The sequence below is a fragment of the Ciona robusta genome, chromosome 10 (genome assembly GCF_009617815.1).
Source record: "Ciona robusta chromosome 10, ASM961781v2".
NCBI classification, from domain to species: Eukaryota; Metazoa; Chordata; class Ascidiacea; order Phlebobranchia; family Cionidae; genus Ciona; species Ciona robusta.
Window position 1 is genome coordinate 2,760,944 of NC_143244.1, and position 25,312 is coordinate 2,786,255.

Genomic DNA, 25,312 nt, shown 5'->3' on the forward strand with positions numbered 1-25,312 from the left:
CAAATAAATTATGCAGAACTAAATTACTCATATAGAATATTCAAAACAGCTAATAGCTGCTAAAATGTACAACGATAACGTAAACAGGACAGTTGTAAATAATAGCACGCTTTTTTGATTATAGTTATTCAGTATTGTGGATTTGTGGTAATAGGGTAACATTCGCTTATTTTATTTGTGATTTAAAAGCTCGTTCACCGCAGCAGAGATTTTATTTAACACAATATCTTTTAAAACTTTTTTGGAAATATAGTATTGGTTTGGGGTGAGATGGCTCATGTTTTATTCCTCGCGACTTTAAAAGAGCGTTAAAAAACACGAATGGAAAATCGTGAACAACGCGTGCCAAACTTGGGCATGAGTGATTACTAAGTGTTTTATGTGATGCGTGCTTTACTTTACGTACATTCATTTGATTAATGCGTTAACAGCAAGATTAAACAGCTATCATCGCACAATCAAATTTAAAGAGCCCAAACACACCCAAATAAACATCGCTTTATTAGATAGAGTGTGTTTTCTAATTCCAACGACACCATACTTGTTTTATTCGGTTCTGTAAAACCAAAGAAATTCCAGCTCAAACACCGTGAAATTCATAAAACTGATTTGAAAGCATCGTGGCGAAAAAATCGAAAAGTGTACTACCCTTGTGATAAAATACGTCACAAAATTGTTTAAGCGTGGCCGCGCTTATTCAGAAAGGCGAAAGGCAAAGTTTTTAACTAAAAATGAGAGAACAAAAAAACGCGGGTTCCGCTTTGACGAATGAATCAGTCACGTGACTAGTAAGTTCCTACGCACAATCACGAAGCTCGTAGTAAAAAAAAATAGCGCTAGAGATTACTGTTTGAGGACGAATATCTCCGCCCATACTGGACCAATTTTATTAGGCAAAGTATTTTTGGAATCAATAAAACGGTCACTTTCTGAATTTACCACAAAAAATGAAGGTGATGTGGGGGGTGTTTACGCTCTTTAACTCATCCTATAGTTATAGCATAAACGTTATTTTAATGAAAAAAAATGCGTCAACAGAGTCAGTATACTATAACCATAGTAAATGCAATACCTCCACCGCCTAAAACAAACTATTGAATATATTCCAGCTCTGATCCCTATTAGCGTATAACGTACATGTGTTATTTCTGGTGTGTACACCTGCTGCTCTCTCACATATAAATTTGAAGCAACGCGATAAAACGAACGTTTTTGCTTCTATACTTGAAGCTATAATGATTTCTACATGCAGGCAAACTAATTTTACTTGCTAAATGTGTGTAACAGTATTATGCAAATATAAGCTCGTTTATTTGCACGCTTCTTTTGTGGCTTTTACGCAACAAACTAATTGAATATATCAGAGTAAGTTGTAAAACCACATATATGTTGTGTAACAACCCTGTCCCTATCCGATAAGGAAAATAAGTTACTTTTAAATAAACGGTAGTGTATCTTAATTTAATACTGCAAATAACTTATATTAATCAAAAAGTATTACTAGTATATGCATCAAATCACAATACTAAACTCTGCCCGGCAAATGTCTTTTTTCTAAACTTATCTTTATTCGTTATGTCAATGTTAAGGACTTTCTAAATATGCCAATAAACGTTTAGTATAGTAGGGTGGGGGATGATGGGTCTCTTAAGCACATATTGCCAAATACTTCCAAAGTTAAAATAGATGACGATTTTGGGGTAATACCACGAATTAGTACTATCATTCCTTTATAAATTGGGAACAATTTAATAAAATATAATAAAACACACGAGGAGTTATTTAGCGATCCGCACAACAAGTGAAATTTTACAAATTTGAAAACACATAGGATAAGATGGGACAATTTAAAATCTTTGTTGATTTTGATTATTAAGTGTATTTATAAATAGGAATATACGTAAATAACACGAAATAATACTGTACGCTTTGAAAGTTCAGTCTAAACTTGGGCCTAAAAACAAATTTAAAGGTTGAAAAGTGTAAAAAACATGTGTTATTTCTTTTCTGTATCAAAAAAGTCAAAAAAATGGAATTAGAAGCGGTTGATTTGTGACATTTTAGTCATTTAATGAGGGTAAATTTATATATTTTTTCAAAACAATGTTTGGTAAGGTAAATAAAAGCTGTTTTACGCCTTTCCACAAAAGGAAATCGCAAATAAAACTCAACAAGTTCGTTTAAACTCATTGCGAAAGTCACCGCTTTTGCTCTATTTTGAACACACATAGACGGCAGTTGGACTACTCGGTGTTTCTAGGACTCTGGTTACCTATACATTACATTATTGCATAACAATTGGTATTGTTTGAACGACAATGGGTAATGTTCGAACTTCAATGGATAAATATTGTATCCTACATATGTATATAAACTTGTAATAACAGAAAAATGATTATAACCATTGATAAAGTATTTATTTTTGCTACAAATTGGGTATTACTACTCTGTTTTTGGCACAAGCCACTTCTAATAAATTATCACCAAGTGCAAATGACCAAATTTCGAATATATTTTCAAAATCTTATCTTTTTATTATATCAGTATCTTATAGTTGAATAACCCCTGAGGTAAAAATTACTAAATTTAAAGCAAGCCTTTCAAAGTTGGCAATGAAAACATACAAAACTACAATGTGGGGGAAGATTGGACTCTAAATTGAAATATATTTACATTAGCAGTATTCTGCAACTTGTAGTAAACCTACCGAATTTAACAGGCTGTGCTAGTTTCTTTGCCATGTAAACTTCATATATATACCGTTAAACCGATATTTTTGTTGTTGTTTTTATCTCAAATTAAAGTCATATTGACCCCTGCCCATTTTCTTCATGCTTATATCTCAGTGTTTTTTTTACAAAACTAAAACTGGTTTTATGAAACAAAATCAAACTGTACGAAATATTCAAGGTTGATATATGAAGCTATGAAGCTAGTTTAATGGTTCGCACACGCAAACTAAAAAAATCCTCGACTTTACTATGATTTAGCGAGCACTAAAAATTGCATCTTACTATTTCGCAGTTTTTTACCTATTCAAAGTATACTGTTTCCATTTTACATTTTTTTAATATTTTAAAACAGTAATAAGCTTTGACGGGCATTTTATAAAGTCGTAATAATACTGTCGAATAATTCTGTACCCTTATTTTCCTGATTATCATTGAATAAGGGTCCGTAAAAAGAAAATTAAAAAAAGTCTGGTCTGACAAAGTGTACCATCTTCCCCCAACCTAGTATAATTAAATACATATTTAAATCTGTCGATATCAAAAGAAATGATTTAAAAGACCGGCAATCAACATAAGCCATTAGTTTTACTTGCTGCATTTTTGTTAACCTGTATACTTCACCAAATAAACATACAAACACAATTGGTCAGCTCGAATAATGCCAATTGCGGCCTGCGATTATAGCAGGCATTATGGAATTGATTTTTTTTTCGCCGTAGTGGCCAGCCATCAATCAACGACAATTTTGACAGGTATTAAAAAACCATGTGCATTTCCTCATATGTAGAAGTATAGATTTATTGTTTAGGGAAAAGTAACTAGGTTATTGCAACATATTACTTAAGCCATCATCTCTTTGATTACTTATATAATAAATACGAGAAAAGTATTAGTAAACGTTCTTAGAAATTTTGCTTTTAAATTTAAATTACTGAACCACTTGTATAGGTTGGATTAAAATGGGATAAGTTTTTCATCTTTCTTTTCGTTACAATGTAGGTGGTACGAGAACGCCACATGAACCAAAAAATGGTACGTGAGTTGATAAAGTTTTGGGAACCACTGGTCTATACTAACTTTAGCAATGTACCCAATTTTGGAGCAAAAGTGTGAACTTCAACAATAGTTAATATCAATTTTTGGTTGTTAGGAGTTTATACGCATTTGTGAGATACAATATCAATTGATGTTCGAACAATAGGTATCATTGTCCAAATAATACCAGTTTTCATACAATAAAATAATAAATGTAAAATGTTAAAAACTGTAGTCATAGGTAATAAAAAAAATGTTTAAATTGTTATTTACATGTATTCCTATAAACAAATTCACTTATTAATCAATGATGTTAAACTGTCCTGTCTTACCCTGTGTATTTTTGAATTTGTAAAACTACACCTGTTGTGCGAATCGCTAAATAACTCCTCGTGTGTTTTAATATATATTTTTTGAATTGTTGTCAATTAATAAAGGAATGATTCTAGCAATTCGTGGTATCACCCAAAAACCGTTGTGTATGTTTTTAATTTAGAAATATTCAGCAATATATGTGCTTAATCTTCTCCCCTTTTTCTCCATCTCTTATATAACCAAGATCTCTACTAACTTTGAATTTAACAAAAGCGTATTTTCGCACTAACTCGACACATATATGCTCATGTTGCATTTATATATCTTATATGTATTTGGTTGGGTTGTAACTCTGCTAATAGGTCGAAACTCGTATTAAATAAAACTTCGTAAGATAAAAAAAACTCGGCAAACGTAACGAATATATTTTAGAAAAGAAACTTTACCTACAAAAACAACTTAATGGTTCAATTTTCTTTTTTTTTTCTTCATCTAAAGGTCGCCACAAAGTCAAACAAATGTTAAGGATAAAACACGCGCTCGTAAATATTTCATTAAACCAAAGATCAGAGTGTTAACGTAATGGGAATATTTATCCATTACTTTAAATAGTGGGGACCTACTCCTGATACGTGAGAAATGCTATACTTGCGGACTTAGTATTAGTTTTCATTTTAAATTCTTTCTCTTTTACAGTCCCCGCTGTCCACTAAAATAAATTGACATTTAAACGAATCGCTAAATAGGAACCATGTGCAAAATGCTTTCAATATAAAAACTAACGGAGGATTAAAGTTTGCGCTTTTATTTCGTTTTGGGATTTATGACCTTAATTTCTGTAAACGTAATATGGATGCCAGCATCATATATTATTCAATAGTTTCTAATTGTTGTTTTAATAACTATAACAACAATTCCAGTCGTGAGAATGTGATTATATAATTCTGTAAACATTCTGTGTTTACTATAACTAAAAGAGAATAAACATATGGAGCATTTTAGGCCAACCTACTATGAATTGTTTGTAAAAACTTGTTTTTGTAATGTATTACACAAAAAGTGCACATATTAGATCGATTAGTTACTAAGATATATAGGCTATATAGACACGTTATAGATTTTAGTTATACGCACACACAGATGGATTTGGATTGCTATACATATTCGATTACTCGCATATACATTCCTTTGCGATAAGCGGCAACAAAACAAACACAATCTATAGCCGTAGAAATAACCCAAGTACCTCACATTTAACTGCAACTACCTAAACCTTATACTTCAAACTCCGTCGTTGATAAATATATGCAACGTTAGTCTATATACCACAAATCTTTGCAATTGGATATCTTTTCAAATTCCCAACACTAATAAAGCAATGTACAGACCACCCATGTGTGCTTTGATTCATAAAATTGGCGGTGAAAACATTCATGAAATAAATCTTCCAAAACTTAACGACCGCTCCATAAGGTCGTTGTTTGTCTGGTAGGTTATATTGGTAAACAAAAGATTCTACCGCAATGACAGAATCGACAGACTACATTAACTGAGATTTTCTAGAATTGGTCGTATATTATAGAAGGTCGGGGTAAGATGAATACCGTTAGAACATGATAACTCGTATTTTCTAACCGTGTTTGAAACAAAAAACAAGTTTTTTAAAGTCACAAGGATACGATATAATATTGCAAATAGTCTGTGTTTACTAGTTTTGTATATCGAACCATTGTGAATGCATAATGCCATATGACAAAGCTCAATGGCTATATATAGTATCTGTTTTGTAGTGCGAACCTTGACCGCAAATAACTTTATTAAGATAAAATGATTAAAGTCATGGTCTAATGTTTCGTGTTTATACCCAACATCGCTGCAAAAATCAAACACATATAATAAATATAACCTGGTTTACCAAACAAGTATAGTAGGGTGGGGGAAGATGGAACACTTTGTCAGACGCGACTTTTTTAATTTTCTTTTCACGAAAATCTGTTTGATGGTAATCAGAAAAACAGAGTTATTCGACAGTATTATCACGTCTTTGTAAAACTCGCGTCATAGCCGATTACTATTTTTAAAATATTAAAATGCATATTTAATAGAACTAGTATTTTTAAACAGGTAAAAAAATACGAAATAGTAAGATTTTAATTTTAAAGGGCCTAAACACACCCCAAATGTACTTCGCTTTAATCGATAGAGTGTGTTTTTCTAATTCCAACGACACCTTACTTGTTTTAATCGGTTCTGTAAAACCAAAGATATTCCAGCTCAAACACCGTGAAATTCAAAAAACTGATTTGAAAGTTGCGTGGCGAAAAAAATTGAGAAGTGTACTACCATAGTATACTGAAGTGATAGTACGCTAACGAGACCACGTGACCACTTTTCACGCATGAGTGCACAGTTGCACTTCGCCCGACAGTTCAGCCAGACAGTGCAGTATAACAGTGCAAGGCAGAGTCCGTATATAAGCATTTTTATATGTTTATATACGGAAAAGGATCGCGAAAATTGTTGTATAATGTACAGTGACACATTTTTAATAGTTTAGCGAATTTGACTGATCGTTTGCGTAAAGAAATTACATTTGTAGCCAGATTGGAAATAATCATCATAGAGTAGCATATATACAATGGCCTCTGCTTAAACGAAAGTTTTCTGGACGACCTATTTGCTGATTCACTAACCACAGGTAGCACCAGATATAAGAACTTTACAAGTAAAAATATCAGAACTTATGCATTGAGTTCTGATCTGGCAGATATTCAACCCACTGTAATTATTGAAGATTTCGGAAACAATTCTAATGCAATTATTGACATGATGGAGAAAGTGCCTGGACTGCTGAAATGCCCATATGCAGACTACCTGTATGTGCTCCAGCAAATCTACGTTCTTGCTGTGAAGAAAACACACAAAAATCCAAGGGAAATTGATTTTAATGCAGTGTTTCATAAAATATGGGAAACTACATTTATGAAAATATTTATCGATCATTTGCTGGATATACATGGTGATAGGGATGAAGAGGACAGCAGTTAATGTAGTATTTTTAACTAAACAGGAGCATATAAAATTATAAATAACACAATTATCGAGAATGGTCACGAGGTGTATGAAACAGAACACCTGTGTTATAAGTTATAACGACTGTCGTTTTCCCGGCACACATTTGTAAATATATGAACGCTTATATTTTATTTTAACACATTGCTTTATTTTTTCTTTGTTCTTTTCCTGCCCTTTTATTATTCTTGTTTGAACTGTATTTCGAAAATTTTATTATAATACCGACCTTTAAAAAAGAGTTTTGCTCTGGGTGCGATCAGTTAGTGCAGTATAAATGTTTTATTTATTATTCAGCTTATGCTTATCATGTGTATACAGTTTAAGAAGCGAAAAGTTATCCATAAATTTAAATAGCCTTTTGCCTCGACTGTGTCGATCTGCCCTGCTATCCTACCCAATACATCATTTCTCAAGGTTTTTTTTGATAGAGCAGGACAGAGGCCCTTCCTTGAGATTAGGATTATAGAATAAAAAAAACGGTAAAAGAAAAAAAGTTACAACTTTTTTCTTCTGGGCATCGGAACATCACATACAGTGGTCCACATATTTTTGGTTCCGAATGTGGTGTTCCCACCTTTAATTTTTTTGATAACTTTTCTTTGGGTATAGTGTGCAACAGAATATCCAAACTGATGTATATCTGGGTCTTGCATTCGTCTGCCCATTTCACGCTAAATAAAAACATTCTAATTAATATAAAAATATTTGACAGAAAAAGGGTACTTTGATATATCGTTTTGTTTCACATTCATAATTGATGTTTATTTTAAGAATTTGGGAAAATTACTGTAAAATTTGTAAACTGAGTAAGTTACAGGAAATTTGTAAATTTACTGTAACTTACTCAGTAACATGAGCCACAAACATTGCTGTACCTTTAGCTCCCTGGACAGAATCCAAGTTTTTTGCCACCTGTAAACTGAAGATATCTTTCGCCAGCTTAAGATTCATCTTAAAAGATATAAAAACTCCAAGTACAATATAGAAGGTGCAAGTTTAAAACACCATTAGTCACACAAATGGAAATTGCACGTTATTAAATATCTACCTTGGAGAAAGGATTTAGATGAATATGTGCCTTTGTTAAACGGGTTCGAAATAACAACATGGTTGATTGTTCTTGTTCGTATAGCTGGTCAATGTTGCCATAAAATATCCATGCCTTTATAATTCATCAACCGAGTACCAGTAAAACCTGATGAACAGAGTGAATTTCTGACAGTCTGCAAAAAAATATTTGAATATTAAAAATTAGAAATAAGAAAAAAAGTAGTTTACCTTAAGCAAGTGTGGTGGATCGAACAAAGAAATATAGGCCGTTCTTCTGAAAAGGGATTTGGGGCAACCAGAACAGAATCGTAATCCATGCTCCAAGTTGAACTTACAAGTTTAAAAAATACTCTATTGATGTTTAATCCATCTGCTACAACGCAGTGAATTGCATTAGAATTGTTTCCGAAATCTTCAATAATTACAGTGGGTTGAATATCTGCCAGATCAGAACTCAATGCATAAGTTCTGATATTTTTACTTGTAAAGTTCTTATATCTGGTGCTACCTGTGGTTAGTGAATCAGCAAATAGGTCGTCCAGAAAACTTTCGTTTAAGCAGAGGCCATTGTATATATGCTACTCTATGATGATTATTTCCAATCTGGCTACAAATGTAATTTCTTTACGCAAACGATCAGTCAAATTCGCTAAACTATTAAAAATGTGTCACTGTACATTATACAACAATTTTCGCGATCCTTTTCCGTATATAAACATATAAAAATGCTTATATACGGACTCTGCCTTGCACTGTTATACTGCACTGTCTGGCTGAACTGTCGGGCGAAGTGCAACTGTGCACTCATGCGTGAAAAGTGGTCACGTGGTCTCGTTAGCGTACTATCACTTCAGTATACTATGGTACTACCCACGTGAGAAACACGTCACAAAATTGTTGAAGCGTGGCCGCTCTCATTCAGAAAGGCGAGAGGCAGTGTTTTCAGCGAAAAACGAGAGAACAAAAAAAACGCAAAGAAGCACAAAAAAAACGCAGATTTCGCTTTTACGAATGAATCAGTCACGTGACTGGTACGTTCCTACGTCACAATCACGGAGCTCGTAGTAAAAAAAGATAGCGCTAGAGATCACTGTTTGAGGACGAATATCTCCGCCTATAGTGGACCAATTTTAATAAGCAAAGTATTTTTGGAATCAATAAAACGGTCGCTTTATGAATTTACCATAAAAAATAAAAGTGACGTGGGGTGTGTTTAGGCCCTTTAAATGCCCGTTAAATCATAGTAAAGCCGATAAAATGTTATAGTTTGCGAGTCGCGGGTGTGAACGATTGAACTATAGTTAAAATTGAGTAAAAAAAACGAAGAAAACTGAATACAAGAGATCACAGATCTAATGAATGAACACGTTTTAAACTAATTAGCATAAGATAGTAGAGTCGGGGAAGATAGGACACCTGTAACACATATTATCCAAATAGCCTGATCTTGTTTTAAACAATTAACAACGGTCTGTGGAAGTCGTGAAGATACGGTTTTATAATTCATTAAATGTTCTTTGTTTACTACCAAATGAAAAGAGAAATTAAAATGAAAAGGTGTCCCATCTACCCCCACCCTGCTATATTAGTCAATCCTTTTACTGCAACGGTCGACTGGGCTCGATCAAAAACAAATCTGAAGTAACCAACAAAACGGGTTCTAGTCGCCATCGGTGACTGTGGAGCAGTAGGCAGAATGTATTTATACATGTATTATAACTAATGAAACTTATGACGTATGAGGATTGAGTGATTGGTAAAGAATATGTGTAAATACGCTTTGTACAACTCCTGTACCATGTGTTTATTGTAAACTGACACTAGTTAACGTTGTCGTCGCTTAAAAACGTTTGTTTTCATAAATTTTAACAAACCGTAATCACGCAGTAATTAGGTAATGTTAGAAGTTAATATTAATCATATGATGTTGAATTAAAAGTAATGTTTCAATTACGATTAATGATAATACGGTATAAGAGTAGTGCATTTAATGCGTCCCCACTTAAATGCTAATAGTTTGATTCAGTCGTGAATCGTTGTGTGGATTTCTTATCTTATATAATACGTGCCGTCGTTCCCCGCCAAACTGCAGACAGTGTTTCCGCTATGTAAAGTGCATGAGGAAAGTAATCGTTAATTAATCGCTCATCGTGCGGTTTTAAATCTAAAAATTCAGTCTAAAAATTATAAATATATATTACGATTTGATTTCAATCAAGAGATTAAAGAAAAATGCTGGAATTAAGAATTAGGATAAGTGCGGAAAATAATCGCCCTATCAGCAACAACATCAACAACAACAACAAAGCCAAGAACAACTGTTCGACGAAAAAGGATCTATATGACCACTAACGTGTTCAAAAATACACTAAATCCCATTGACTACAATACAGTAGTAAACGATCGACTTGCGGTCACGTGACCGTTAAAAGAGAGTGTGTCAGCTCTTTCTTTTACCCACAGAAATAAAAAAGAGTAGAACGCGCAACTGCCACAGAAATAAAAAAAAGAATAGAACGCGAATTTACAATGTTGGCAAAGAAGAGAGGTGATGCACTCTCTCTCTTTCGCGGGTCATATATATTTCCAACTAATCGTTTGTTTGAACGTTTTTAATTAGAGTTTTTAAATAAATTTTGTTATTGGCGTGCCGTTATTTCACCCTAACTTTGATTTCACCCAAAAGTATATATATCAAATTGATTTATGTTACAGTTCTTTCGTTTAGTTACGCCATTGCTTTTTTTTCTTACAACCTCTTTGTTCATTACGTGGCAATTTTAGTACAGTTTATACTTAAGGTGGATATGACACGGTCAAATAACTTTGCCTAAAATTAAAAGTATAAGTATATGAAACACAAATACAATTTATTTAGTTAATTTATTAGCCTAATTAACTAAATAATTGCAAAACAAGTAGCTGTGTCGAAAAATCGTAAGAGATTTTCACTATAGCGAAGTGTGACGTCATCGAGGGTCAAACGCGAGTGGGAAAGACTGTGTTTAGATACGAGGACCAAGAAAAGACTTTGTTTACATGTGAGAAGCGCCTTATTTTGAAGATGCCGAACCGTTGCGCTGAAGGGTGTTTGAATAGCTACAATGATAATGTGAAAATACTTAAATTTCCGAAAAGCCCAATATCAAAGCAGTTGGTGAAGTCTGTGCAACTGTACAGGGGCGGATTTTGAGCAATCTTTCAAGAACATTGGTATATGTGGTAAACATTTTAAACCCGACCAATATTGGAAGAAGTTTGAATCTACTACTGAGATGCTGTTTGAGTCTGATATACCTACAGTGACTAGAAGAGGTAATGCATATAAAGCACTTTATGAAGTCAGTGAAAATATGTCACTAGCTCAGCAAACAAGTGGTGTAGAAGCTTTCAACTCTTTATTAAAACACTTTGCTTTAAAAATGCTACATTTTTCATTTGAGGGGATTTATTGAGCACGTTAGTGGTCATATAGATCCTTTTTCGTCGAACAGTTGTTCTTGTTGTTGTTGTTTTTTTTTGTGACTTTTTTCCGCACTTATCTCAATTCTTAATTCTAGCATTTTTCTTTATTCTCTTGATTGAAATCAAATCATAATATATATTTATGATTTTTAGACTGAATTTTCAGATTTAAAACCGCATGATGAGCGATTAATTAACGATTACTTTCCTCATGCACTTTACATAGCAGAATACTGTTTGGGAGGGAACGACGGCACGTGTTAATGAGATAAGAAATCCTCACAACGATTCACGACTGTATCAAACTATTACCATTTAAGTGGGGACACATTAAATGCACTATACTCCCATACCCTATTATCATTAATCGTAATTAATTCAACATTATATGATTAATATTAACTTCTAACATTACCTAATTACTGCGTGATTACGGTTTGTCAAAATTCATGAAAACAAACGTTTTTAAGCGACGACAACGTTAACTAGTGTAAGTTTACAATAAACACATGGTACAGGAGTTGTGCAAAGCGTATTTACACATATTCTTTACCAATCACTCAATTGTCATACGTCATAAGTTTCATTAGTTATAATACATGTATAAATACATTCTGCCTACTGCTCCACAGTCACCAATGGCGACTGGAACCCATTTTGTTGGTTACTTCAGATTTGTTTTTGATCAAGCCCAGTCGACCGTTGTAGTAAAAGGAATAATTAATATAGTAGGGTGGGGGAAGATAGGACACCTTGTCATTTCGTTTTCTCTTTTCATTTGGTAGTAAACAAAGAACATTTAATGAATTATAAAACCGTATCTTCACGACTTCCACAGACCGTTGTTAATTGTTTAAAACACGATCAGGCTATTTGGATATTATGTGTTAAAGGTGTCCCATCTTCCCCGACTCTACTATATTACGCTAATTAGTTTAAAACGTGCTTATTCATTAGATCTGTGATCTCTTGTTTCTGTGAGTTTAATGAATGCGAAAAAGAGAATAGATAGATATTTTTTTTATTTTTTTTTTATTGGAATAAAATAATACAAACAATGGCAACTATGCGGAAGCAATGTACAAGTACACAGTTCAGGTGGTTGCACCCCACTTAAAGAAGTGTGTGGACGTTCGCCCACATGCTTTAGCAATATAAAATTCCGTTATTTGAGCATTTTCTGCGTCATATTTAAATATATTAAAATCAGGTGGTTTCGCTTGGATTCTAGATCGGTATATACAGAAACGTGCACACAATAATAAACAATTCACAAGAATGTCAGTAGTACCAAATAAAAGGTGCCTTAAGTGAAAACTAAAGGGCCTCCAGATACTTGCACAAATCCAGTTGTCAACCTTATACCAGAATTGCTTAACTTTCGGGCAATAATAAAACGCGTTTAATAAAGTTTCTATTTCTGTTTTGCATGAAACGCATCGGTCAGTGTCTTTAAATCCCCATTTGAAAAGTGTTTCATTTGTTACAATAGCGTGGTTTTGTAATTTTATTTGAAAAGATCTTAATTTTGTTTCCAACGTGCAAAAATAATTGTTCTTGTAAACTTTCTCCCAGTCGTCTATGTTCCCAATCATTGCGCACCATTTTTGCTGCGTTCCGAGAATTGGTTCCTCCAACGCCGCAACAATGCTTCGGTGCATCGAGCTTGTCGAATTTAATTCTCCTATGCCATTTAACAATTGTTGCACCCTACTGGCGCTGTTATTCTCTATCACAATATTGCCTGTGTCCCAGCTTTCAGGTGTAGATTTAATGAGTTCGTTATAGCGTTCGTAGTCGCTCTTATTATCTTTAACGTTGTATTTTGTAACAATTTCAGTATAGCTCATATAGTTTCCACCTTCATTTATTAGTTGATTATAATTTACTATGCCGACATTTGCAAACTCTTGGATGAGAAAGGAACGAGATCGGTATTTAATTTTCGCGTTTAACCACAATGTTCTCGAGCTATTAATTTTCTCCCCCAGTGCACCACAGTCATATATCCGTTTGAGCATTAGTAAAGTGGTTCGGAGCGCTCGGATAGGCAGTATACGCTGGAAGTCAACAGATGTTTCACACAGTGATGATTGTAATGTTACGATTAACACCCCCGTGTTAAAGTAACGGGATTCAATTTCTTTCCATGGCGATCGATATTCTGGGTTTAACAGAAATTTTAACCATTTAGATTGTAAGGCTAATATGTAAGCATCGATGTTTATCATGTTCGTTCCTCCATGTTTTATTTCGCGACAGAGTGTTTTTCTCTTTATGCGTTCCCATTTTGAGCCCCAAATGAACTGAAAAATCTTTGTGTTTAGTGATTTCACTATGTATTTTGGAATTGGCGTTGGGAGAACGCTTGCTTTGTAAGTGAGTATCGGGATTATCAGAGATTTCACGACCGTAACCTTTCCAAGAATGGTAAGAGGCCTGCAGGACCAGATGTTTAGCAAAGTTGCTATTTTCTTCAGCGGCTTTGTCAAATTTAGGTCAATTATGATTTTAGTGTTTTGGTTGTGTATTGGGAACTCAATGCCCAAATATTTTATGTGGTCTTGCGGCCACAGGAGGCCCAAATCCATCATAGGTTTACTTAAACATTTTCGTTTACTACCAACGTAGAAGGCTTGTGATTTTTGGAAATTAATCACGCATCCAGCTCTTAAGCCAAACTCGTTCAAAATCTTAAAAATCGTATTAAAACTATTCTCCTCATCGTTGGTAAATATCACGGTGTCATCAGCCAGAAGCGATATCTTAATTTCCGTATCATTAATTTTGACGCCCTTAAAGTCAGCTAGGCGAATTTCCGCGGCTAACGTCTCGATGGCGAGAACGAATTGATGGAGATATCGGATCTCCCTGCCTGCAACCTCTGCCTATTTCGAAGAGGCGAGACACATGACCGTTATTTGTTATTACACATCGGGGCTTTCTGTAAAATATACTAATCCATTTTTGTATGTATTTCCCAACCCCCCAGTTTTTTATCATTTCGTGGACAAAATTAAAGTTCAGTGTGTCAAAGGCCTTATAAAAGTCTAGGCTGATAACTGTGCCTGGTACGTCTTCTAAGTCACAACAGTCAATTACATCAAATAGCAATCTAATATTATCACCGATGAATCGACCCTTAATAAAACCATTTTGGTCCGGGGGTGTATTAACTCGGGTAAAGTAGATTTTATTCTTAAGTTGATAATTTTGGAAAGTATTTTATAATCGACGTTTAGAAGCGTGATCGGTCGATAATTGGTAGCAAACTGCGGATCTTTACCGTCTTTTGGGATCAGCGATATTATGCCTTCTGTCTGTGTGTTTGTTAACATGCCGATAACTTCAGTGCGCCGAATTGCGTCGACCAAGAATATTTTAATATCTGGCAAAGAATAGATAAATTTTTTTTTCAAAGAATAGATAGATACTAAAACCACAGAAATAAAAAAGAGTAGAACGCGCAACTTTCCAAAACCGTGATATATTCTTTTTTCTATTCACGTGACCGCCAACTCCGTCCCCATTTCCCTTCGTCTCCATTGTAAAAGATAGGCGCATAGTATTTTTGGACGGTTTTAGCTGTTTCTTTTAAAAACTACACCAACTATTCAAGTTTGTTAGGCTAGTTTAGTTATTTGGTACGTTAACGCTTACAGTTTACCACTTGTTTAGGAAATTTAATTATTTAAAAAAATTAATTAAAAATTTCAAACAAACGTTTTTTTAGAAATATATATGTATTAGGAAATAGTTTTTTTACACAATAACTTTAAATTAAGTCAAAAAACGAAGAAAAACTACACAAAACGTCATCGACTCCATTGACTACAATAGTAAACGGGAACGACCCGCGAAAGAGAGACAGTGTATCGTGCTCTCTCCTTTGCCGACATTGGAGATGCGCCTTCTATTCTTTTTTATTTCTGTGACTAAAACATGTAAGATCAGGCATAACCATGGCGCGGTCTATAACAGGCATAACCTAAAGTTATAGAGGGCGCCTTGGGCATAACTTTTTTTTAGATATTTAAGTGTTAAATGTTGGTGGTTAGAGGTTGATGATTAGGGGGTAAGTGAGTACTACATATGCAAAGCTGGATCGGGAGAAAATTCTATAAGTTTGTTTTTATGACGAATATTAATATTTTTTAAGAGGAAATAACATTACAGTGACCAACATAGACGTATGCGTTAGTTGTATTTCGCGAAAAAAATCGAAAATTTATTATTCATATGAATTAAGTTATGACCATACTTTTTTTATATTTAACACCCATCCCCGCATTTTTTTAAAAAACATAATGTTTTATATTTTAGGTATGACCATAGTACTCTAGCGCTATAACATATCCAAAGCTGGATCCGGAGAAAATTCTATAAATATTTATTTATGATGAATATATTAATATTTAATATTTTTTTGAATTTTTAAATATTTATTTTAGAATCGGTTCCGCTGGGGTCTAGTTAGCACAGTGTCTAAATTTTAGGTTGGTGGCACTAATAGATGGTATCGAAAATGGCCGCTATAATATCTGTATTCTAGGTACTCTGTATTCTATTCTCACCTTGGTCCTTGGACTCCTTGCCTTGGTGTTGTCCAACATGAAGATCATAGTAGCTGGGTTCTCTAAGACAGGCACCAAGACAATGCAAGCTGCATTGAAAGAGCTTGGTTATAATGTATACGATTATATGGAGAATTTTGAGTTTTTGGAAAAAGAATGGAAGCAGATATGTACGATTGGAGGGTCGACTAAATTGTTTCGTAAAATGTACGAGAACATTGATGCAGTAACTGATCTACCAGGATGTATATTTTGGGATGAAATTTTAAAAGCATTTCCTGATGCTAAGGTAAGACATTTGTATGAAATACCGAAATTGCATTGTAAATATTAGCAAGTTTCTTAAGATTTGTAAAGATGTTTAAAAGATAGAATTATATTACCACTAGTTACACATACAGTGGTTCAGTTCATACAATAAAAAACAGTATATTCTCATTTTTCAGTATAACTATGTTTAGTTCATCCGCAAAACTCGTCACTGAACACATAAAACCTAGCGTCACGTCAGGAAACGGCGCTTGTGTCCACTACGGATCCCACAAAGCGTGAATCGCACATACAAATGCATGGTCGGCGTGTATTTATTTGGTTCTTCTAAGAAAATCTAAGGGATACACGCCACTTAAACGGCGATTCTGCGTTCATTTCTCCATTAACGATCCCAAATTTGGTTTCATTTGAAAGAGGAAGCAATTTCCTTTTGATTTCAGCAATAAAAAATATATCAACGTATTTAAAAATTTTGAGTATTGTTTTGTCAAAGTTTTTAAACATTTTTAGCCAAATTTAGCCATTTTCCTTTAGTTATGTCCCCAATTTTGCTGTAATCTCCTCTTCGCGCCAATTCGGAGTTGCAGTAGGGGATTCCTCTTGTATTTAAGCGTTGTTTAGGCTTTGCAAAGCATTTTTAGCTTTGAAAACACATTGTTGGGGTACTAGAACAGAATTTTTGTACAAAGTAGCTCAAATGGACACTGGGACATAAAGGCTTGCATTTTCTTTGATTTTAGTTGTTGAATTAGCTGGTATTAAGTCCAAGACACACTCAGCATCACAAAGTGGAATACTGACAGCGTAGAAGAATTCTTGAACGAAAAATTAATCAGAGTTTAAATAGAAGAATGTAACTGTATCACATTTCATTATTTAGTTAAAACGCTTTGGACTGTACATTGAGATACAATCATGTTTCGCAGTTGTTTTTGTAAAATATTTATTATTTTTTCTTCTAATTAGTGTGGTTTTTTGGTTTATATGTACAAATTAGTGTGGTTTTTTTGGTTTATATGTACAAAATAAGCAAATCTGTTTGAAAATTAAAAATTTCAAAAATTTATGACTATTTTGCCTGACCACTTTTTATGATATTTGTACTAAGGTTGATGGGTAAAAAATATATATATATTTCGTTTTGAACGAGATTTGATGTTGTATTCAGCAGGAATAGGACCTATAGGATATTCAAGTGAGGAAACTTTACTTCCTTTCAATGAAAATCAAGCGAATCATCCTGAGGACATTTCAAACTATGTTTGATGTTTCAAAGCTTTTTTAACATGTTATTTACTTTGTTTTGTCATTGAATTTGTGTTTTCTAGAGCCTCATTGATGAATACAACCGACCACAATTTACTTTATTCACTGAAAACAATAAGTTTGTCCATAGCACCTGTGAAGCATTCCACAAACGGCAACACTGTGTGCGGCGCGCGCCGCTAATAATTACTTTCGTGTGTTCCTTCTTTTGTTCGCCACGTTTCACCATTTGTTTTAACTCCCGTCTTTCAGTTGCAGTGTTACTGTTTGAATTAGCTTACTGAGTTAGTGATATCATTTCCGTTGTTATTTTAATCTATATCTAATATTCTATTTGATTAAGGTCGTAGTTACGTTATGTTAAATAAAGCCTAAGTTTAGTTTAAATAAACAAGGTCTCGACAATTTATTTAACATAACGTAACTACGACCAAAGGAGTTGTCGGTGGAACCCTCGTCAGTAGATGCAGCTAAAGTTTTTAAGTTTTGGTTACGGACGGTTGAAGATTTCATATCATCGCTAAGTGAAAGTCAAAGTTCTTCCTCGGCGATTAACAAGAAGCGGATAGTCATAAGTTGTTTGTCGCCCGATGTCTATCCGTATGTTGAAGAAGCAGAATCCTATGAAGAGATTATCCGAACCCTCCGAAGTGTCTACATCAAAAAGAAAAACAATATATATTCGCGCTATTTGCTTCTCAGTAGGCAACAATCGCCTGAAGAAAGTATTCCGGAATACATACAAGAATTAAAGTCGCTCTCAAGACAATGCGAATTCACTGCAGTAGAAGCCAATCAGTATCGGGAGGAACTGACTCGAGATGCCTTTATTAACGGACTTTCTTCTTCTGTCATCCGACAGCGTTTACTGGAGGTAGATTCCTTGGACTTGATGAAAGCGTTTGAACTTGCGGATAGTCTGGACCGTGCGCAGAAGTATTCCACATCTATGGGACGAAACGCCGCACCCACGCCGTCTTTTGCTGCATCTGCCCCACAGCACCAACACGAACCAAAACGACCTGCCCCACAGCACCAATACGAAGAAACTGTATGTCGACAGCAGGTCCGAGGTAAATGTATCTTTTGCGGTGGTTTTGCGCATAGTCGGACCAATTGTCCCGCCAGAAATGAAGACTGTTTTAAATGTGGAAGACGCGGACATTTCTCTAGAGCATGCCGAAGTGCACGATATGGGAACCGAGTTAGGATGATGGCTATGGATAAGCAAGATGAGGATCAGCCATATCTTGCTGTAATGCAAACTCCTTCAGTAGTAGCTGGGGCGCCAGATTGCCTTGGTCCCGCCGTGGTAGATGCGATTGTGAAAGGTCAATCCATTAAAGTTCTCCTCGATTCCGGTGCCTCCGATAATTTCTTGAACAAAAAAGTAGCTCACCGACTTAATTTACGTGTAGAAAAGTCGTCTGCGGTTATCGGCATGGCCACAAATGGACTATCAGCTACAACTCAAGGAAGGGCATCGGCCTCAATCTCTTTGTTGGGACGTGATTACACAAACGTTCCATTCCAGGTACTAGACGGTTTGTGCGCGGATATTATCTTGGGTCACAATTTTATGTGTCGGCATTCTGAAGTTATTTTTAAAATGAATGGCCCGCGACGTCCTCTGACGATCCCTCCTCTCCAAAAAGCAGTGTTAGGTCTTTTGGCTGCAAAAGTAGACCCTCCTGACCTCTTTAGGTACATGCGGCCAAACTGGAAACCGCTGGTAACCCGATCACGTCGATATAGTAAGGAGGATCTAGGATTCATCAGCCATGAGGTGAAACGGTTGCTTGAAGAGGAAATTATTGAACCATCCAATTCACCATGGAGAGCACAGGTTCTGGTGGCTCGCGAGGGATCAAAGAAACCAAGGATGGTAATTGATTATTCACAAACGGTGAATGTATTTACAGAGCTAGACGCCTATCCCTTGCCATCAATCGAGTCCATAGTTAACAAGGTGGCTCAAGATAAGGTTTACTCCTCCTTGGATCTGAGATCTGCGTATCACCAAATCCCGTTGAAAGACTCAGATCGACCCTTCACCGCCTTTGAAGCAGAAGGTCAGTTATATCAGTACAAACGCCTACCTTTTGGGGTCACAAATGGAGTATCTGCGTTTCAACGAATAATAAATCGATTCATACAAGACAATCATTTAAATAAGGTATATGCGTATTTGGATGACATAACTGTTACAGGAGAGACATTGGAGGAGCATGATAGAAATTTAAAGAAATTGTTAGTGGCTGCGAAAAGGCATAATCTAACCATCAATGAAGAGAAGTCCAAACTTCGAATGACCAGTATTGACTTTCTCGGCTACCGGATCTCTTACGGTGATGCACGTCCTGATCCGGAACGCCTACGCCCTCTCCTAAATCTACCGCCACCAGATACACCCCGAGAGTTGAAACGTATTCAAGGTATGTTTGCTTATTATGCGAAATGGATCTCGAGGTTCTCACACAAAATAAGACCTTTACTTTGTATAAAGAAGTTTCCACTAACAAAAGATGCACTTGTTTGTTTTGAAACCTTAAAAACAGAGCTGGCGGCTGCAAGCTTAGGAGCCATTAGAAGTGAAGAGCCCCTACAAGTCGAAACGGACGCATCGGATTACGCAATTGCTGCAGTTCTTTCCCAATCCGGGCGCCCAGTGGCGTACATGTCTCGAACTCTAAACACGTGTGAACGGAACTATCCCGCGATCGAGAAAGAGGCGACGGCGGTGGTAGAAGCGGTTCGGAAATGGTCACATTTTCTTAAAGGTAAATCTTTTACGTTGGTTACGGACCAGAGGTCTATTTCGTTTATGTTCGACCAAAGAAACCGGGGTAAAATAAAAAACTCCAAAATTCTAATGTGGCGATTAGAGCTGAGTCAGTTCGCCTATGACATAGTTCATAGACCGGGACGTGATAACTTCGTCCCAGATGCGCTGTCCCGAGTGAATGCTCTTAATCGTGATTTGAAGGAACTCCAAACGCTGCACAATAATCTAGGGCATCCAGGTTTTTCAAGATTGTACCACTTTATTAAAACTCGTAATCTTCCCTTCTCTAGTGAAGAAGCTAAGATTATTTGTCGGCAATGTAAAACGTGCGCAGAAGTTAAGCCAAGGTTCTACAAACCAGCTTCTCGGAATCTGATTAAAGCAATGAGACCATGGGAGAGATTGAGCATGGATTTTAAAGGACCTGTCAAAGGTCGCAATAGCTATTTACTTATCATCGTCGATGAGTATAGCCGCTTCCCGTTTGTATTTCCTTGTAAAAGAATGACTTCCGCGGTTGTCATACAGTGTCTCACGAATTTATTTTGTTTATTTGGCTTTCCAGCTTACGTACATTCGGATCGTGGATTGTCGTTCATCAGCCATGAAGTGAAAGTTTTTCTGACGGAGCGTGGGATTGCAACCAGCAAATCTACACCATATCACCCTCAAGGTAATTCTCAATGCGAACGCGTCAATCAAACCATTTGGAGAACTGTTAAACTACTTCTGCACGGGAAACTTATGGCCGAGGAACAGTGGGAGGAAGTCTTACCCCAGGCGCTTCATGCCATTCGGTCTTTGGTGTGCCTAGCCACCAATGAAACTCCACACGAACGTTTTTTTAATTTTTCCAGACGTTCAATGACAGGGACAACGCTACCCACATGGTTGCTGACAAAAGGTCCTGTGCTTTTGCGAAGATTCGTAAGAACGAAGGGTGATCCGCTATGTGACCAGGTCGAGTTGTTGGACGCCAACCCTACATACGCGAACATAAGACATCCGGATGGACGGGAAACGACTGTTTCAACTTCTGACCTCGCCCCGTACCCCAGCATTGAGCCAACGGATCCGGACAGAAATGAACATGTAACGAGTGAACGATTCGAAACTCAGGAAGGGACCGCCAATGAACAAACCGGTGACAGTGAAAGATCTGAAATCATCGAACCCAGCAGCGAAACGACGTACGAGGTGCCATTACGTCGATCGACACGGCAAAGAAAAGAACCCCAGCGCTACGGGTTTTAAACCGCGTATTAATCCTGTAATTCGTATTGTATTGTATTGTAATTTGTTAAAACAAAATTTTGTGGGGAAGAATGTGAAGCATTCCACAAACGGCAACACTGTGTGCGGCGCGCGCCGCTAATAATTACTTTCGTGTGTTCCTTCTTTTGTTCGCCACGTTTCACCATTTGTTTTAACTCCCGTCTTTCAGTTGCAGTGTTACTGTTTGAATTAGCTTACTGAGTTAGTGATATCATTTCCGTTGTTATTTTAATCTATATCTAATATTCTATTTGATTAAGGTCGTAGTTACGTTATGTTAAATAAAGCCTAAGTTTAGTTTAAATAAACAAGGTCTCGACAGCACCATCATTAGGAGGTTCGAAAGTACGACACCAATGGCTCTTTATGAGATGTTTACCTGTATGAACATGCTAGAAGTACATTTTATACATCAAAAGAAAGATAATTTGATACTTATTAAGTTTGCAATGCATTATTTTTGGATATTTTTGTTCATTCCTGAAATATTCTATATTGAAAAATGCATTATGACGTCATCAAAATTAAATTTAAAAAAAAAATATATGAAGTTAAAGAGAATTTTTTAATTAATTAAAAATATGAAGTTAAAGAGAATTTTATACTCTTCAAACTTTCTATAGCATGTTTTGCTCTAACTGCCATAGTTTGGCTACAAAATCTAATTAGATGAGACCTGGTCAAAAATTAAAAAAATTGAAAAAATAGGCGGTAGTTAAAGGGTTAACCCTTTAGGTCGAGATTGTCTTTCCTAATTTTTCATTTTTTGACCAGGTTAATTCTTCCGATTTTGCATTTGAAGAGGTTAATTGTTTTCGTAATTTTCACTTTATTTTTTTCACTATTTGACCAGGTTAATTGTTTTTTGTAATTTTCACCTAATTGGATTTTGCAAGCAAAGCATAGCAGCTGGTCCAAAACTTTCTTTAGGAAGATTGTGCAGTATGAAATTATCTTCATATTCATCTTTTTGTTTTTTTTATGCTGTCATAACAAATCTTAGATTATTGAATATTTCAGAAAAGAACAGAAATATTAAAATATAATGTATTACATACTTGATCAGTATGTAAAAACCTTACTTTTGATGTATGATTTGTAAAGTTACCTGCATCATAAAGGAAGAAAATTGCAAAAACCTTCGATATGTCAATTCTAAACCATGTACTTTTTGGTGTCTGAGCAAAATTTTTCAGACAGTACCTGTGCAGCATACTAGTTTGAGAACTTATCAGCAAGTATCAAAGCTAAACCTACAAAAACTGTAAAGATAAAAGCTAGGGTGTCTATTTTATACATTTTGTACAACATACCGGTCCTATTATTGTTTTCAAGGCTAAAACAGTTTTGCGAAGACCAAATCCATGCCAAAACATGTACACTGGGGTTTCCCTATCACAGCTATTCGCACGTTTAGTTCGCGCGAAAAAAACGAAAACGGGGAACCGAACTCTGAGCATAACTTAAATGTGCCGAAACATGTACACAAACTTTGGCAAAAAAATGCTTTTTTTTCAAACACGTTGACATACAATTTATTGCTGAAATCGGCAGGAAATTGCTTCTTCTTTCTTTTTTACATTTTTTATATATTCTTAAAGAAGAAACATTCTTTATACCAAATCAAAAATAAAATTTGAATTTTTCATACTATTTTAGAAACTAGAAACTGCTAAAGCTGAATTTTTTTACTTCAGCAGTTTCTTATACGCGTTTTTTTAAGAAGCCGTATTTTTGCCAAATTTTGATTGTACTTTTAGGTTACATTTAGATTTGAGCATCTCTATCCATACACAAATTTTCAATTTTTCTTTGGTAAATTGTCCCTTAATTTTATGGGTGTTTGTTTGTATTTTTATATTTTAAACATGTTCTTTTATGCTTTTGGTTAGTATACTTGATATTTTATGTTTTATTACTCTTTAATCGGTTGAGTGTTAAATAAAAGTTGATTATTCATGTGAGGTTTATTATTGTGATAAAATATAACGTTAGTAGAAATCTATTTTTAAGAAGTGCTTGGTCCTTAAAAATTTGCAATATTAGATGAAAAAAATCACCCAGCAATGTTAAAATGCTATGCCTTGGGATCCGTAATGGCGGGGAATATGATGTCACAGACGCAGGGGCAATGGAAAAGACGCAGGGGCAATGGAAAACAAGACTTATTGTTTTACAATCCGTTTCCTAAATTGGTCAATACTAAACTTCATAAAACCTATCTGTTACATCTCAGGTAGTGCTCACAATGCGCGAAAATGAGGATGTTTGGTTTGAAAGTTTTAAGCAACAAATGACAGAAAACCTAGCATGGAAACACAAAATTCGAATCATGTTTTCCTACACAGCATACAGATTCTACCTATACAGCTCAAGATTATGTACTTGATTAACGGTTCAAATTATTCATGTTTTAGTATTTGTGTGTATAATGTTACAACATCAATAAAATTTGTATATATAATGTCAAAATTGTCCGTCGCCGTAGTACAGTTGGTTACTGTGCCTGCCTCTAACCCAGAGGTAAAGGGTTTAAGACAATCCGCTGCTACCATTGTGGTTATATGAGTGACAAATTCTGACAATGAATGATAACACTATGAATAAGAATGCTTCTGTAGTCTGTAGTTACCAAATCACATTAAAAACTAAACCAGTTACTCATAATATTAGGTTTTTGTATCAAATATTTATTCTTTCTTTTCTCTATTTATAAAGATAACATAAATGTGTTTTAGGTCAGTTCAGCTTTGGTACTAAATTCGGAAAGGTCAACGAGACCTTAAGTAAAATGTATTATCGACGTCATAATGCAAATGTGATGCAGGTTGGTTTATTATTATCTGTTAAAAAAAATTTAAATACCTTATAAGTGTACCAAAAATGAATGTAATTTAGTATATATTTAAAATGTATTTCAGACTAAATATATAATACAAATATATAGAGGGGTTATGATGCATCATGAAAACTAAATTGATGTTTAGAGCTAATGTTTTAAAAAATCTTGTTTCAGTCATTTGCAATGTTAACTTACAGAATGCACCGAAAGATCAACTATTGGTGTTTAATATTAAAGATGGTTGGGACCCATTGTGTAAATTCCTTGACCAGCCTGTCCCTGGGACCCCTTTTCCACACAAAAATAAAAAAGCTAGCCTAACTGCAGACATCATGAATACTGATTCAATCATGTTAAAAATGCAAAGAGAAACAACACTATTTTACTGCACTACTCTCATGCTCGGCACAGTTTCTGCAGCAATGTGGTACTATTATAAATGATATTATTAGCTGATATAGTTAGATGGAAAAAATGTTTCGTGTCTTTCTATGTTGTGTATTTGTATTTATGTTAGGAACGGCAAGCTGTATATTCTCCAATTTTGTATTTAACGTTATTACTGTGATGTGAATAAATACTAATAATTTTATGTGTAGACAACATTACATTGATTAAGCTAGTA

General features: G+C 35.1%; 4 protein-coding genes and 1 long non-coding RNA gene across 8 annotated transcripts in view; 2 read left to right on the forward strand and 3 right to left on the reverse strand.

The window, feature by feature from the left end:
- The first annotated feature begins 4,641 nt into the window (after positions 1 to 4,641).
- LOC149729524 (uncharacterized) lies at positions 4,642 to 7,490 on the forward strand. Its single transcript, XR_016385848.1, has 2 exons — positions 4,642 to 6,780; positions 6,850 to 7,490. It is a non-coding gene; the product is annotated as an uncharacterized LOC149729524 (long non-coding RNA).
- LOC149729525 (uncharacterized) lies at positions 7,418 to 9,090 on the reverse strand. 4 transcript variants are annotated; one of them, XR_016385847.1, is made up of 5 exons: positions 8,716 to 9,088; positions 8,436 to 8,646; positions 8,206 to 8,380; positions 8,033 to 8,108; positions 7,418 to 7,828 (listed from the first exon to the last, which is right to left on the reverse strand). XR_016385847.1 is itself a non-coding variant. In XM_089886759.1 (5 exons), the coding sequence occupies exons 3-5, from the start codon at positions 8,263 to 8,265 to the stop codon at positions 7,618 to 7,620; spliced, it is 378 nt and encodes a 125-aa protein (XP_089742885.1). In that variant the 5' UTR covers positions 8,266 to 8,380; positions 8,436 to 8,619; positions 8,716 to 9,090; the 3' UTR covers positions 7,418 to 7,617. The 4 variants fall into 4 exon arrangements, 3 of the variants coding, with proteins under 3 accessions (XP_089742885.1, XP_089742884.1, XP_089742886.1); XM_089886759.1 differs by having other exon boundaries at positions 8,002 to 8,108; positions 8,436 to 8,619; positions 8,716 to 9,090; XM_089886758.1 differs by having other exon boundaries at positions 8,002 to 8,108; positions 8,716 to 9,090.
- Positions 9,091 to 12,766: 3,676 nt separating this feature from the next.
- LOC149729526 (uncharacterized) lies at positions 12,767 to 15,010 on the reverse strand. Its single transcript, XM_089886914.1, has 2 exons — positions 14,801 to 15,010; positions 12,767 to 14,560 (listed from the first exon to the last, which is right to left on the reverse strand). Exons 1-2 carry the CDS (start codon positions 15,008 to 15,010, stop codon positions 12,767 to 12,769), a joined length of 2,004 nt encoding a protein of 667 aa, XP_089743040.1.
- A 1,212-nt stretch (positions 15,011 to 16,222) lies between these two features.
- Positions 16,223 to 25,312, reverse strand: part of LOC149729527 (uncharacterized) — a 30,663-nt gene continuing 21,573 nt past the window's right edge. Inside the window, exon 3 of the mRNA XM_089886765.1 lies at positions 16,223 to 16,335. The gene's annotated coding sequence lies outside the window, so the exon portion shown is untranslated. The remainder of the gene's footprint in view (positions 16,336 to 25,312) is intronic.
- On the forward strand, positions 16,284 to 25,279 carry LOC149729528 (uncharacterized). Its single transcript, XM_089886746.1, has 4 exons — positions 16,284 to 16,535; positions 24,082 to 24,226; positions 24,584 to 24,672; positions 24,885 to 25,279. The coding sequence occupies exons 1-4, from the start codon at positions 16,284 to 16,286 to the stop codon at positions 25,128 to 25,130; spliced, it is 732 nt and encodes a 243-aa protein (XP_089742872.1). The 3' UTR covers positions 25,131 to 25,279.

Bases quoted from the DNA above. Each gene is read 5' to 3' on its own strand.
- LOC149729526 (XM_089886914.1), bottom strand. From the start codon at position 15,010: ATGTTAACAAACACACAGACAGAAGGCATAATATCGCTGATCCCAAAA. The intron at 14,561-14,800 runs GTGATAATATTA...TCTTCGAAATAG, and splicing joins TATTAAGGGTCGATTCATCG to GCAGAGGTTGCAGGCAGGGA.
- LOC149729525 (XM_089886759.1), bottom strand. From the start codon at position 8,265: ATGTTGTTATTTCGAACCCGTTTAACAAAGGCACATATTCATCTAAAT. The intron at 8,109-8,205 runs GTAGATATTTAA...ATATCTTTTAAG, and splicing joins ATCTAAATCCTTTCTCCAAG to ATGAATCTTAAGCTGGCGAA. The intron at 7,829-8,001 runs GTAAGTTACAGT...GTTTTTATTTAG, and splicing joins TTTGTGGCTCATGTTACTGA to CGTGAAATGGGCAGACGAAT.
- LOC149729528 (XM_089886746.1), top strand. From the start codon at position 16,284: ATGAAGATCATAGTAGCTGGGTTCTCTAAGACAGGCACCAAGACAATG. The intron at 24,227-24,583 runs GTACTTGATTAA...AATGTGTTTTAG, and splicing joins CCTATACAGCTCAAGATTAT to GTCAGTTCAGCTTTGGTACT. The intron at 24,673-24,884 runs GTTGGTTTATTA...GTTAACTTACAG, and splicing joins ATAATGCAAATGTGATGCAG to AATGCACCGAAAGATCAACT.